We start from the raw sequence: 13,245 nt of genomic DNA on the forward strand, positions 1-13,245 counted from the left end.
GGAATATTGGAGTATTGCTGTTATATTGTAGCTGCTCTTTGAAACGCCAGTTGGTAAGTCACTTTTTACTCTACTCTACTTTACTCCAATTTTCTTTAATCCCCTATCAGTTTGCAAAAACCAGGCATTTTCACGATCAGTTCCTGGATGAGCCATACCAAAAGTAAGAATTACTGTACGAGGTATTATACCTATTATAGAATTCAAAATCATTCTCAATTTGTGTATAGTCTTATGTATGCAATTTGTATCAGTCTTAGGGAGCCAAAATTGGGTTATCCTTGTGGTTGAACATAATTTGACTTGTTGACTTTGGGATTTACATCATCATGGCAACAGCATTCAACACTGATGGAGCTGAGGTGATTCAGCGGACATTGAATTCTACAGAAGTGGGTAGTCGTCCCCCAGTTTTGGGGATAGAGGAATTTTATGAACTGGAGAAAGCAGCTGCTTTTGTATCTGACAATGGCTTCACCAAGGTGAGCTTATTTTGTGACCTGACATAAAGATGGGTAGTTCTCCTCTGGAATTGGGTGTATTCTGTTGCACCTTACAAGACAGACAATACAATTATAATACAGTACTGATAGAAATTGATGGGAGAGTAAATAGATGCATGTTTATTTTGTTTGACCTATTATAGTAGAAATATTTTGAGTAAATTTGGTATCTTGCCATAGATTGCTCTTCAGTTTCCTGATAAACTTTTGCCAGATTCAGCAGATGTTGCTGCAAGGATGGAAAAAGCAACTGGTGCCAAGATATATGTCCTGGGAGACACATCATATGGCAGGTAAGGTCATAGGAAGATCCACCTATTTTAAAGACAGCATGATTATATGTGCTTAATTTTGACTAGACCTTAGTGAACAATGGAAATTAAAATTAAGTACAGATGGGCAAGTTTGCATTGACATTTTTATTCCTTCCAAAGCAGTGGACTGTTACAATGAAAGGAGGTCAGGACTCTGACCATCAACCAGTAGGCTCCTATGGGAAAAGCAGCTGAGCTTGTAATGTTGGAAAGTGCTTCATTCTATGCCTTCCTGTTCTAGTCACATGATCTAGATTGCAACATGTATATCTGTTCTGCCTTCTAGGTATATAGATGTATACAAAAACAGAGATATGCATGACAGGGTGTAGAGTAGAAACATACACATACACACTTCTTACATAGAGGATGTAAAGAAGTCTCCTAGAATATTGTATCTGGTTCTTGACGCTTATTTTAGGTAGAATATCAACATACTGGTCCATAGCCAGAAAAGAGCTATGAAGATGGTGAGAAAGTTGGAAGGAAACATTTCAGATGAAAGTTTGGAGGTGTCAGGTATGCTTACCATGGAGAGGATAATATTTCAGGGATATGTACTGGTATCTGAAGGGCTACCACAAGACAAGACAGAAAGTTTTAGAGTTGGACCAGACAAGACTAAGTTTGACGTGCTTAAACTACAAGATTTAGATTGAACATCAGGAATAAATCCTATTGTACAATAGTGGAACTGGTGGCTTTAGAAGTGACAGATTCTCCTTTGAGATATTTAAACAGAGACTAAATGACTATCTGTCTCTTATACTGAAGTAATGGATCCTGTATTGGGCAGGGCAGATACTACTGAGCCCTTTAAGATATCTGCCAAGCCTGGCCAAAGGGGAAAATCTCTTTGCTAAAATTGGGAAAACTGTAGCCCTGAACCTATAATTTAGGCTAAATATAAATCTCAGAAATCTGAAGTACTATGATGATGGATGGATGGGTGATTTTGTTGTTAAGCAATATTAGGAAATTATAAGTTTCTCAATTACATTTCCTAGAAATGGAGCGAAAGGTTTTATGGGGTTACAAATCCCAGTATTTTATTATTGATCATGCTTCCAGGGTTGATTCTAGTTGGAGTCTAGTATCTGGGAGGCCACTTTCAGTACAAAGAAAGTAATTTTCTGTATGCTGGGACTGGCTGTTGTTTAATAAAATGTGTCCTTGATTTCTATAGCTAATCCTGTTGTGTTTCTTTAGCTGTTGTGTAGATGAAGTGGCAGCAGAGCATGTCAGTGCAGAGGCTATAGTGCACTATGGCCCTGCCTGCTTGAGTCCTTGCCGCAAATTGCCAGTATTACACATATTTGGCCAGGAACAGCTAGATGCGATGCGATGTGTGGAAGTCTTCCAGGAGTTGTACCCTGACCATCAAACCTATGTGGTTGTACTGAGTGAATCTGCATATTTTCATGCCATTGGTAAGTCTAGGAAGATGGTTGTGTGGATACAAATACACTGCAGAGGTCTGTTGGAGGAGGGGGAACATAGGTAGAAAAGAGATATTTTGGGCCAGGATGGGAAGTTCCCATAGAAATAGCATATTCATTTCTAATCTTAAAATCTGCCATTCTGCCAATCTTGAGTTTGTGTCTCCTATGTGTTTCTTACAGCTAAGCTACTAGAATTGACTATTCAGTCTAAGCCATGCAACATGCATTACTGTTATTGCTGTTCAAAGTTTTGCTATTTGAATCAAGCCAAGGACAAAATGAGGAAGACTTGAAGATTCCTGCCAAGAATTTTTACTAATTTCTGAAGAGATCAATATGAAAAAAAATCAAATAATTTAAAATGAAATAGTACAATGTGGGATCCAGTGTTAGTTAGTTAGTTTAAAGAACATCTTTGATCATATTTGCCCCATAACTCTCATTAATCTTGATGTATCTCAGTCAACCCAGCTTTTACCTTTGCTTGCAGTCTCTAGTGTGATTTAAGGATTTTTCTCTCTGGTTATAGGAGGATGGCTAGATATTGGGAACACTGCATATATGTTAAGTTGAATTGTATTTGCTCAAATATTACTTTTTCTCTGTACCTCCTCTCTTCTTAGATGACCTGGCCTCTAAGCTGCAACCGATTTATCCCAATGTGGTTTTTGCTCAGTTGGATAGCAAAAAAAATCTTGATTCAAGCCAGCCGATTTCTGGAATGATCCAGCAGTTTGGACGGCGTTTTGTAATAGACGAAGATCATGGTCTTGAAAACTACAGTATGTTCTACATAGGTTCTGAAGGAGCAGAACTTACAAACTTCATGCTGAGTTGGAACCAGTGTCCCTTTAGTTCTTTTGATCCTAGGACAGGGCAAGGCCGATGCGAAACCCTGGATGTGAACCGGGCTCTGCGGCGACGCCTTTATCTAGTGGAACGGACACGAGATGCTCAAGTCGTGGGTATTGTGGTGGGTACTCTTGGAGTAGAAGATTACTTGTCTGTTCTGGAGCATCTTCGCCAAATCATTCACCGTGCTGGAAAACGTGCCTACACGCTGGCTGTGGGTAAACCTAATCCTGCAAAACTGGCGAACTTTCCAGAGGTGGATATCTTTGTTTTGGTAGCTTGCCCACAGAATTCCTTGCTTAACTCCACTGATTTCTATCGACCCCTGATCACGCCCTACGAGCTGGAAATAGCATGCAATCCAGCACGGACTTGGACAGGCCGCTATGTTACCGATTTTCGCCACCTTCTACCAGGTAACGCCAGATGCCCCGATTCAGACAATGAGCCTGGATAACAGTTATTGCTTAGTGTTCATTTTCAAGAGACCTTTGATTCCCTTAGTTTCTGACTGGTGAAAAAGTTGCTTAGTTGTATACTTTTAAGCTTTCCTCTGGAAGCACATGGGTGCTTTATTATAAATACAGGGAACTTTTGATGGTTTGGGGCCTAAAGCTTTGAGGAGAGATTGTAATACCACAAAGCATAATGTTACAAAGTTAATAGAGTTGCCATCTGTTCCAAGTTGAATGTTGGTGTGTGGGTGTGTGTTTGTGGGTGTGGGTGTCATAGGGAAATAGGTAGGGAGGTGTTTTTTGGACAGCATTAATCGTATTTTAGAAATTACTCTATGTATTTTCATCCTCAAAATCACTAGAAGCTATGGTGCTGTTTTGGGAGGGTAACTATGGTTAGTCATGAGCTTCTATTGCCATAAAAAGGAGGTTAGGAATCCTATGCAGACCTTGGAACCGAGAGTATTCATGGTTCCTTTTAAGATATAGACATTTTCATGGTAAGGAAGTTCAAAGGTCTGATCTTTAGAGAATTCCATCAAGATTTTTTGGTCCTGTTCTGCTCTTGGTCAGCTACAGCCAGAGTAACCCACAAATTCTTTATTGCCATTTGTATCCCCAAACTCAAGACTCTAATCAGGGTCTGCATGCTTGATTCAGGCTTTGAATATATAATAGAGTATCATTTTGTAAGTAATGAAACTTAGTTACTACTCTACTTGTTTTCTGTTATCTCCAGGAGCTTGCGACCATGTCGTTTTCCCAGAAAAGACCAACATTGAACCTAGCATTTCACTGATCACTGGACAGCTGCGCTCAATTGATCCCTCCCTGATAGATGCAGAGCCAAATTCTGACACAACTGTGATGTGCCGCAACCATGTACAGACTGTGTCTCAAATTAGCCCAGCAGGTATGTGGCTTGGAGTAATGCTCTTTCAGTTGCAAAGAACCTCCCCGCTTAGTACTTTTCTTTTGATTAATCAATTATTTAAGATATAGTTGTTGTGGAATCTCAAAAATTGAGGCTGATAAAATAACTACTACTTGCATTGCTACTACATGAATCCATTCATAGTTGCTAATAGACAATTAATGGAGGTAGAGCTAGCATTAATAGCCTAATGTCCTCCCACACAATATTTGATTCATAATGTAAATATGGTATTGCCCTATCAATATAATCAGTTTTCGAAGATAATGCTCTACCAATATACTTGGTTTTTTTAAAAATGATTTCTAGTTTTTTGTGGGCATTGGAATAAAGTTGGGGAAATATTTTTGTATCTTAGCCTCATTCTTGGAGTCCCGCAGCTGGCGGGGACTGGAACAACAGCTGGGCCAAACAGAAGTAAAAAAAGCTATTGTGGGACGACGGGGAATTGCCATTGCCTATGAAGATGAGCCTTGTGGATGATCAACCCTGAAGATAAAAGACATTGGCCAGATAACAAATTGCATTCTTTGCTGGATTTGGATGGGTTAATGGAACATGAGTCTTTTTGAACTGGTTGACAATCTTATTTGTACAGGGCATAAGTGGGCAGAGTTAGTATTTCTTGCAGTATGTTGATGGACAGCTCAACAGATTAAGTAGAGTGCTATATTATTTTATCAGAGGAATAATTTTTTTTAAAGTGTTGATCTCTGCTGAAAAAAATGTTTATTCAATGAGAAGATAAATGTTAATCCACACTAGTATATAGTCAATTTATAAATATCCATGTTGTTTAAAGTAGTCCTCCGTTGTCATTTCTGTTGACAAGTGAGTTAGACTATGCTGAACAGTAGGGTGAGCATTATTGATCACAAGCTGAAGTCAGCAGTGATGAAATTGCTAAAAAAGAAAATGAAACAAAAACACCTAATGTAATTCTCAGACTGAATTAATAGAAGCATAGTCTCCAAGTAACAAGTAGCCATAGTTCCATTTTATTCCAAAGCACTGTGTCCTTTTCTGGAGATCACACTTAAATATGCTGACAAAGAGATATTAGCTAAAAGGGTCACAAGAATGAATATACCGTATAAAAAATATTCTATAAAGAAAGGTTGAAGGAACTACATTCCATGGGCCTCTTTAATGGTAACAGAGATGCTATGCTTATGTAAAGTTTTAAGTATTTCTTCCAAATCATCTTTGAAGCATGCATAACCCTAATCTTGATCTTCATAACCCCCAGGGGACCAAATTAAAGTTCTTTACAGAAGAATAAATGTTGGGCAAATATTAAAGTTAATTGATCATTGAGTCTAGAAGAGCAGATTAACAATAGAATTATCTAGATGGATGGAGCACTACTTGTTATTTGAAAGCTCAAATTTAAATCTTAGACTTTAATTGGTCTGTATGCAACAAAACTGTTGCCAGGCCCCAGCTATACTTTCTTCACCCAACTGGAATGCTTCTGTTCAGGCATCTAGGTAGCCACTTCTTCCTCTAGGATGTTCACCTGCTTCCATTTTCTTTTTCAACTAATGTTCAGATTAATGATGCTCAATCTTCATTGGATATTGAAATTGTTGCGTGTAGGAAACTTTTACAAAGGGATTTGAAAATTATAAGCATGCCAAACACCCTCTTATTTTTAATAGCCCTGTTTTGGCCATAATTGTACTGGCACACAAAAGTTTTCTATTAAAAGGAGTAATTATGTTTATGCATAAATGTTCCTTCACAGGGAAACATGAAATTACACAAGCACCTAGTATGCACTTTTGTCATCCAGTACATGGATTTTCTACTTCGTTTGACAAATATTGTTTCTCTATTACATCCTTAATGTGAAGTCCAACCAATTAGCTTCCACAAGATGGCATGAAGTCAATTCGTGCTACATTGATGCACTCCCATTATGCAAGGTATCTCAAAACTTTTGAGGTCAGTAGGCATATTTGAAATTTACAGTCTAGACACTCTAAAAATGCCCACTGTGGTAAATCTGGAAAGTCACAAAATACCCACTTTCTAGGGAGCCAAACTGAAGTTCCTCCAACACCACTACTTCAGCTTATTTTTCTCCTTTGGTTTTGATCAGGAAGGCATTCTTCCAAACAAAGTGCAGGCAGATAATTCAGAATGCCTCTCAGAGAGGTGTTGCTTGATGGAAATATGTCCCTTTACCTCAAGTTGGTGAAGCATCTCATGGAGTTTTGTTGTTCTGACTTGATGACTCCAGATACAGTCTCAACTGGCTTTACAAAGGTTGTTACTGTATTTGTGCTGTGCACTGTGCCTCTTATTACTGAATGAAGCTTTAAAATACTGTTCCATTAAAATCTTGAGAAAGCAAAACACTTTCTAAGTATTGTATAACTTTATAGCCACTGTGGATTCTAAAGTCTACATGAGGCCAAGAGGCACTATTGGAAATCTAGATTGTACTTGAGACTGATGTTTTGTTTAACGGCATATTAAGAATTCATTTTTAAAATTGGGAGGAAAAAAAACAGGCAGAGAAGGAAGTTTGGCAAGCACCAAGAGAGGTGTACACCAGCCCATTAGCACTAAAGAAGAGGCATCCTGAGCAGAAGCATTACTTTGCCATCAGTGTTTCATAGGATCCTGTGTCTACTATGCCACTTTCTATATCTGAACACGGGACTGTCATTGAAGTAGGGAGGCAATAGTAGTTTTGCTAATGCAAAATACACTTATTTGGTGTAAGGGACTCTTAGAGAAGTAATACAGCAGAGTTTTTCAGCAGAAAAAACAGTGTAAGTTGTGGAATTACAAACTGATATAAAATATTCCAAGAAAATAAATTCCAGGGAAACAAGATAGAAATACTTTTGGTACATGGCAAAGAAATACAAGAAATTTGCCTACTTTTGCTGGAAGTGATTCACTGTTACTAAACTTTAGCCACATGGATCTGTTCTCTTAACAGAGTTTTGCCAATTTCTTACAGTCGGGAGGACGGACCATTTCTAGTGTACAGATCAATTGCCTTCAGAAGAATCCTAACATACTTGTACCTTGTATCATTTCATGATAACTTACCTAGTACCCAACCGTGGCTATTTCTCCTAGACTGTTTTGTTGGAGTGATTGGAGATACTCTTATGTAGACAGACCTTGGAAACAACCATATAAGCTATTTTTTCATGATTACTCATTGTGAAAATGGGAGATACAAAATGGTGACACCACCACCTCAAAACCTCTCACATGGTCTAGAAAGTAAGGCAAAATACTAATCAAATAGAATAGCTTAAGGCTGGTTCTGTTCAAGGTAGATTTCAATGTGTGTTCTGTGCTTCTAAATTTTTCAGGCATCTGTTCAATGTCTCATGTTCATCTAGGATCATAAAATTGCTTTAAGTAGACTGAAAGGCTGAAATAGATAAGAAAGCAACAATGCTGAACAACCAGGTAGGCTATAGGCTATAAACCCCACCACAAGGCACACAGTATAGCTGTTGTGAAGCTAAGTTTGGATAGGGAAATGGAATTCATCATTTGTTCACTTCCTCCTCAAAAATCTTTTTTTCTCTCGATGTTTAGAAATGAATCATTCTTTGTAGTATATTACTTATCGATAGTCATGCCATGCCAGAGGGGGGAAAAGACCACAAGGATTCATTCTTCCTCCTCTTGAAAGCAGAAATTACTTAATTAATTAATTAAATTAATTAAAGTACAGAGTTTGTACTTTGCATTCAAGACTCCGAGTAAAAACATCTGATTACATTAGAACAATTCTTTCCCTAAATAACTGTAATAGAAGTTAGAATGTCCTGTTTTCAAGATTTGATGTAAAAGAATGTATTAAAGAACAATCCTTTTTTAAAGAAGTGGGGAGGGAATTAAATAGTATGATTCCTCACTTCCAAAGCCCTGTTACCTCAAATGCAACCAAGAGAGGAAGTGGTTTCCCTACTGCAGACATTTTTGCTCTAATGAACCATTTTAAAGATGAATAGTTCCAATAGGCAGAAAAATACTTCCATTGGTTAGAGGAAGAGCTTTGGGTTAGATGAGTCCAAGATTATTCAGATACCACCAAAACACTGTAATTTAGCTCCTATCAGTAATAAAAAGATTCTCCTCAAAATTATGGTCTTTCCACAAGCATGATTTCTGTTTCAGAACGTGTTCTTCAATCTCTCCCCATTTCATGACATAGTTGGTATATCATGGTGTGCAGCATTTCTGTTACCATGCTTCTTTTATATAAGAACTTAGATATTCAATTAATTTCCTTTTACATTATCCCAGAAGAGTTTTTCTTTCCCAAAACATGTGCTTTTTGTGCTTTTATGCAGAAACGTCTGCCAAGTCTACATAAATTCCTTGTACTTCTCACACTGATATTTAGATATTGTTCTTTAGCTAATAGGTGATAAATGTTTTTAAGTTTCATTAATGGAGCAAAGATATTTTTGTGTGAATTAACTTCAATCTACCCAGTCCTGGCCAAAGGAAAAGGATCAGCAGCAAACCTGAGTTAGGAGTCTGTAAGAAATCTGGTTAAACTACTCCTATAGAAGAGAAGTTGCATTAATATATTGCCACTGAAATGGATCTAGGTTGTAAAGAGGCTTAGATTATTAATGAATCCCCAATCTTTATAACTTCTGTCTTCATTCCAGCTTTACCAACTCTTTGTCACTACCCAGATCCATTGTCAGCAGCAGAGATGACGCAAAGGGCTTTCAAACCATTCATGAAGGCAGCTGCAACTCTTTCTTTGCAGCAAACCTAGACACTCACATTCACATATTCATCTCTTTGAAGAGGCTAATGTAATAGAAGAAAATGCTCTGCAGAATGTGCAGAGGCAGCAGCAGCAGGAACTTTTCAAGAGGTAATGTAGCATTCGTGCCAGCATTCCGAGGAATGTCACAGCCCCCCAAAAGATGGTGTTGCCTCTTTGTGATACCTTATTGAACTCTTAGTATTATTTATTGCACCAATCAGGTTAGGGCAGATCATATTCTTGTAATTGCCTCTGCTACAGCTGTACTCTGTCCCTGCCCGTATTGCCCCTAAAGTATGCCGCTTCCCCAGTAGGCCAACCACAGGAGCTTAGAAGTAGCCTTAATGTAATTCAAGGCAGGAGGACCTTCACTTCAATCAGACACAAGCTTCCTCATGCAAGTAAAAGGTAGACTCTTTAGAAATAGACAATATCACAGACACTTCTACAGGAGCGTGCCAAGGGGGAAAGTGGCAATTGGTACACTAGTCCTGTGGTTGGCAGGGGACTGTCCAGCTCTGCTCCAATCTCTGCTCGAAGTCCTTGAGCCTGTGAGCTCTGAATATGCAGAAGGGATTTGGAAACAGCTTGTTCTTGAGAGGAGCAACCAGGGTAGGTTAATTGTAAAGTTATCATTCTATCAGCTGATTTGGTAGCAGCTTCAGGCGATGGCATAAAACCAGATCTGTTCATGCTGCAGTCTTTTGCCACACAGATCTCCTCAGTAGTCTGCTGTGTATTCAGTACCATGCAGTCCTCGGCAAAGTAATGTGAACTCCTTTACCATCTCCTTCACACGTCGTTTGTTCACACGTTCTCTGCTAAGACAAAGGAGGGATGATGGAAGATCAACATGTAATACTAAAGGGTGATAGATTGTAGAAGTTCAGGACTTGCCAATAAAGAATCAACACACGGAGCAGTCCATTTAGACATGCTCCAAACAGTTACTCTTGTCCTATTTACTGGAACTCTCTTTATTTACAAATGTGGACTAAAAAGTGTCGAAAACAGAACTGTATGTGCTAGTCTATTCCACAGATTTGCCATGTGTGCTGGCTTCTATTCTTTCAATCCAGGACCCAAACAGACAGAGCAGGGAGATCTTGAAGTCAGTTCTATTTGAAACATCTGGGTCAGTTGCTGGGGCCAGAGATTTCATCTTCTGAGCTTTTGGACTCGTGTTGGAGGAGCTCATCCTCAGGGATGTATTTCCCCCGAAATGTGCACATTCCAGTAAAGAGAAGTTCCCTGCGGATGGGCTCCAGCACAAATCCAAAACTCAGAAGACTAAACCTTTGGTTCTGATGACCGAACTAGATTGGATTTTGCAACATTATCCTGGGACCTATATTTGCCTTCATTCACAGGTTTTATGTGCATTCATATAAGTGCAAATAATATTTGAGCCACAGATTCTGATAAAGCACAATCTATAATGTCTGAAGGATATTCATATTCAAGCACAGATATACATAATGTATTTCAGAGTTCTCTTCTTAGGTGGGTAAAATCAAGGGGACAGTAAGAAAAGCCATCGTATGGAACCCCAATCTCCTGTAGCCTTTCAGCAAATATTTGAGGGGGGAACATTACATCCCCTTCTACCAAGCAGCAATGAAAATTAGACTGAAGAATTGAAGGCTTCTGCTCTTGGACACAAAATATTATCAGCAAGCTCTGTTACAACGCAAACCACCATTTTAGTAATGTCATGTGGCTCCAGAGCAGTCACATTTGCAGGCATACAGTATTGTGTAAAGCATAAACAGGAACACTTAAGCTGGATCACTTTGTCTGATCTTAGCTAACCAGTAGCTTTTCACTTTGGAAACTTGGTTGGACACCCCAAAGCAAAAAAATAATAATAATGGGCACTCCAGCTGGTTTGCCTACAAATTCAGCACCATGTTATAGAAGACAGAAAAAGGAGAAAATATATTTTCTGTGTACCATTTTTCTAGTGAACTCTATACAAATTACTTGTACATATTTACTATATTTAATTAATATACTATGTGCTGTTTCTTTTATAAAATATTAATTAAATTAATTATTCTTCAGAGGTTCAGCTGTATAGGGCTAATTAAGACTTTTACCATCTGGACTTCAATTGAACAATTAACTAAAAGATAAATTAGGAATTTAGAACTAAGCACTAGATAGAATGCATGGAATAATATCTATAGAGCTTATTCAGTTTAATTAGTTCACAATTCTGAAAATATGCCAAGAAGAAATTCACCTGAGAATTTGTTGGCTGAAAATGTCCTTTTGCTCAGGGCTGACACGGGTTGATGGAAAGCCATCCTGCTGCATGACTTCCTTGATCCACACACTCAGGTAACTGAAGCAATGCTTATTGAGAGCAAAAAGAATCTCAGCAAAATGATCCATCAAATTTCGTGAAGCTTGGCCACCTATACCCTGCAAGAATGGAGCACATCCAGTCAAATCTTGCAAAAAACTGTACTGCATGGTGAACTTTACATTATGTCATATGAAGATGCCAGTAGATTATATCAAGGGCCAGGCTAAGTGCTTCAGAATACCTAAGGCCTCAGCCTTAAACGTCCATCCTATGCACACATACTTGGAAAATAAGCACCACTTACTTTAGTGGAATTTATGTGAATGTAAACATGGACAGAAACATGCTGCATATAATCCAGTAAATATTCTGATAACAAGGAAACTGAATTAATAAAACAAATTGGAGTAAATGCAGTCTATGTGTGAGCAGAGTGTTTCAAAATTATCCTTTTTCACTGATCCCAGATTATAAAAGATACACTGCTTACCTCAATTACAGCTTGTAGTAGCATTTTGCCATTCTCATGTACCACTTGTCCCACAGGTGCAATCTCCCCACAGCGTGGCAGCAATTCAGTCTATAACAAGTGGGAGAAACTGTCTAAGTGGACAAAATATCAAGAACGTTTTATCAAAATATCAAGGACACAAATTTCAAACTGGAAATATCCTGCTCCTATAGACAGAATTTAAATAAATATAATGGGAAGATTGCCATTTTATTTCCAAGTCTTAATGTCTTACAAACATTAAGTACATAAAAAGAGATATCCTTAAGAAGTAATAATGAAAGCGAGTCCTTTCATTCAGTATGGGAAAGGATCTCACTTATCTGCTTGGGTGTTTTGTTACTCTGTCCCAGAAGAACTGCTTTTCATATTATGGTGCTATGATATGATATGGTGCCACTACAAAGGTGGGTTGCTGCCAGTTCAGCCCGGATCAGCCGAACCTGTAGTAGCGGTGGTGGGAGGGTCCACCCACCCCTCCCCTGGACACTTATGAGCATGCGCAGAAGTGTTGCACGCACGCACACCCTGAACTGGTAGTAAAAAAATAAGCAACCCACCTCTGTACCACTAGCTAATGACAGATCTACTCTACCAAAGACAAATACTCACAAAAAAGCCACAGGAAGCTTTGACAGTTGGTGCTTCAGGAAACTTCAGAGAGATCACAGCTAGAAGGAAGGAACAATTCGGTATTCAGCATGTGTAATTACAGGGTTTTTTTGGCGATTCAAGAAAAAAGTAAGCTTTCCTTCCTAAAGTCTCTCTACAGTGGGTTTTGTTTAATTTTGCGGACATTTCCATATCAATAACCTTTCTCCATTCTTTACAATTGTCATGACTTGTAAGGGTCATTATCCATTTGTCTAAGTCATTTCCCAAAGTGATTTTAAAGCAATTCAGTCTATGGCACTTGCCTACTCACCACAATGGAATACTGCTTTGACATCCAGGCTGCTACACAGGAACAAATCAGGTTTCCGTTTGAGTGCCTGCAAGGTACACATATATACACAGACAATAAACACAGCTCTGGCAAGCCATGGACAAGCAATTGCCACACAGGAGCCCTTGGCAAAGGCTTGCACGTGCAACTTACCTGGCCATCAGCTATAAAACACAGTAAGCCAGGTATGGGAAAAAGGGAAATGATTA

The 13,245-nt window shown here is 38.6% G+C and overlaps 2 protein-coding genes across 4 annotated transcripts in view; one reads left to right on the forward strand and one right to left on the reverse strand.

Annotated features, from left to right (window-relative positions):
• Nucleotides 1–250: 250 nt before the first annotated feature.
• Nucleotides 251–6,222, forward strand: DPH2 (diphthamide biosynthesis 2). Its single transcript, XM_087719810.1, has 6 exons — nucleotides 251–482; nucleotides 684–796; nucleotides 2,027–2,247; nucleotides 2,883–3,527; nucleotides 4,306–4,479; nucleotides 4,859–6,222. Exons 1-6 carry the CDS (start codon nucleotides 330–332, stop codon nucleotides 4,981–4,983), a joined length of 1,431 nt encoding a protein of 476 aa, XP_087575936.1. The 5' UTR covers nucleotides 251–329; the 3' UTR covers nucleotides 4,984–6,222.
• Nucleotides 6,223–9,664: 3,442 nt separating this feature from the next.
• IPO13 (importin 13) overlaps nucleotides 9,665–13,245 on the reverse strand; it is a 62,453-nt gene continuing 58,872 nt past the window's right edge. For 2 of the 3 annotated variants that reach the window (XM_087719809.1, XM_087719806.1), the window contains 5 exons: nucleotides 13,016–13,082; nucleotides 12,703–12,761; nucleotides 12,070–12,159; nucleotides 11,514–11,695; nucleotides 9,665–10,089 (listed from right to left, as the gene is read on the reverse strand). In XM_087719809.1, the coding sequence (XP_087575935.1) occupies nucleotides 9,990–10,089; nucleotides 11,514–11,695; nucleotides 12,070–12,159; nucleotides 12,703–12,761; nucleotides 13,016–13,082 (498 nt within the window). In that variant the 3' untranslated portion in view covers nucleotides 9,665–9,989. The remainder of the gene's footprint in view (nucleotides 10,090–11,513; nucleotides 11,696–12,069; nucleotides 12,160–12,702; nucleotides 12,762–13,015; nucleotides 13,083–13,245) is intronic. The other variant, XM_087719808.1, reaches the window with a different exon arrangement.

Source organism: Thamnophis sirtalis, unplaced genomic scaffold, assembly GCF_051295495.1.
Source record: "Thamnophis sirtalis isolate CommonGarterSnake01/CBP01778 unplaced genomic scaffold, rThaSir2_p1.2 scaffold_7, whole genome shotgun sequence".
NCBI lineage: Eukaryota > Metazoa > Chordata > Lepidosauria > Squamata > Natricidae > Thamnophis > Thamnophis sirtalis.

Bases quoted from the DNA above. Each gene is read 5' to 3' on its own strand.
- DPH2 (XM_087719810.1), top strand. From the start codon at position 330: ATGGCAACAGCATTCAACACTGATGGAGCTGAGGTGATTCAGCGGACA. The intron at 483-683 runs GTGAGCTTATTT...ATCTTGCCATAG, and splicing joins CTGACAATGGCTTCACCAAG to ATTGCTCTTCAGTTTCCTGA. The intron at 797-2,026 runs GTAAGGTCATAG...GTGTTTCTTTAG, and splicing joins GGAGACACATCATATGGCAG to CTGTTGTGTAGATGAAGTGG.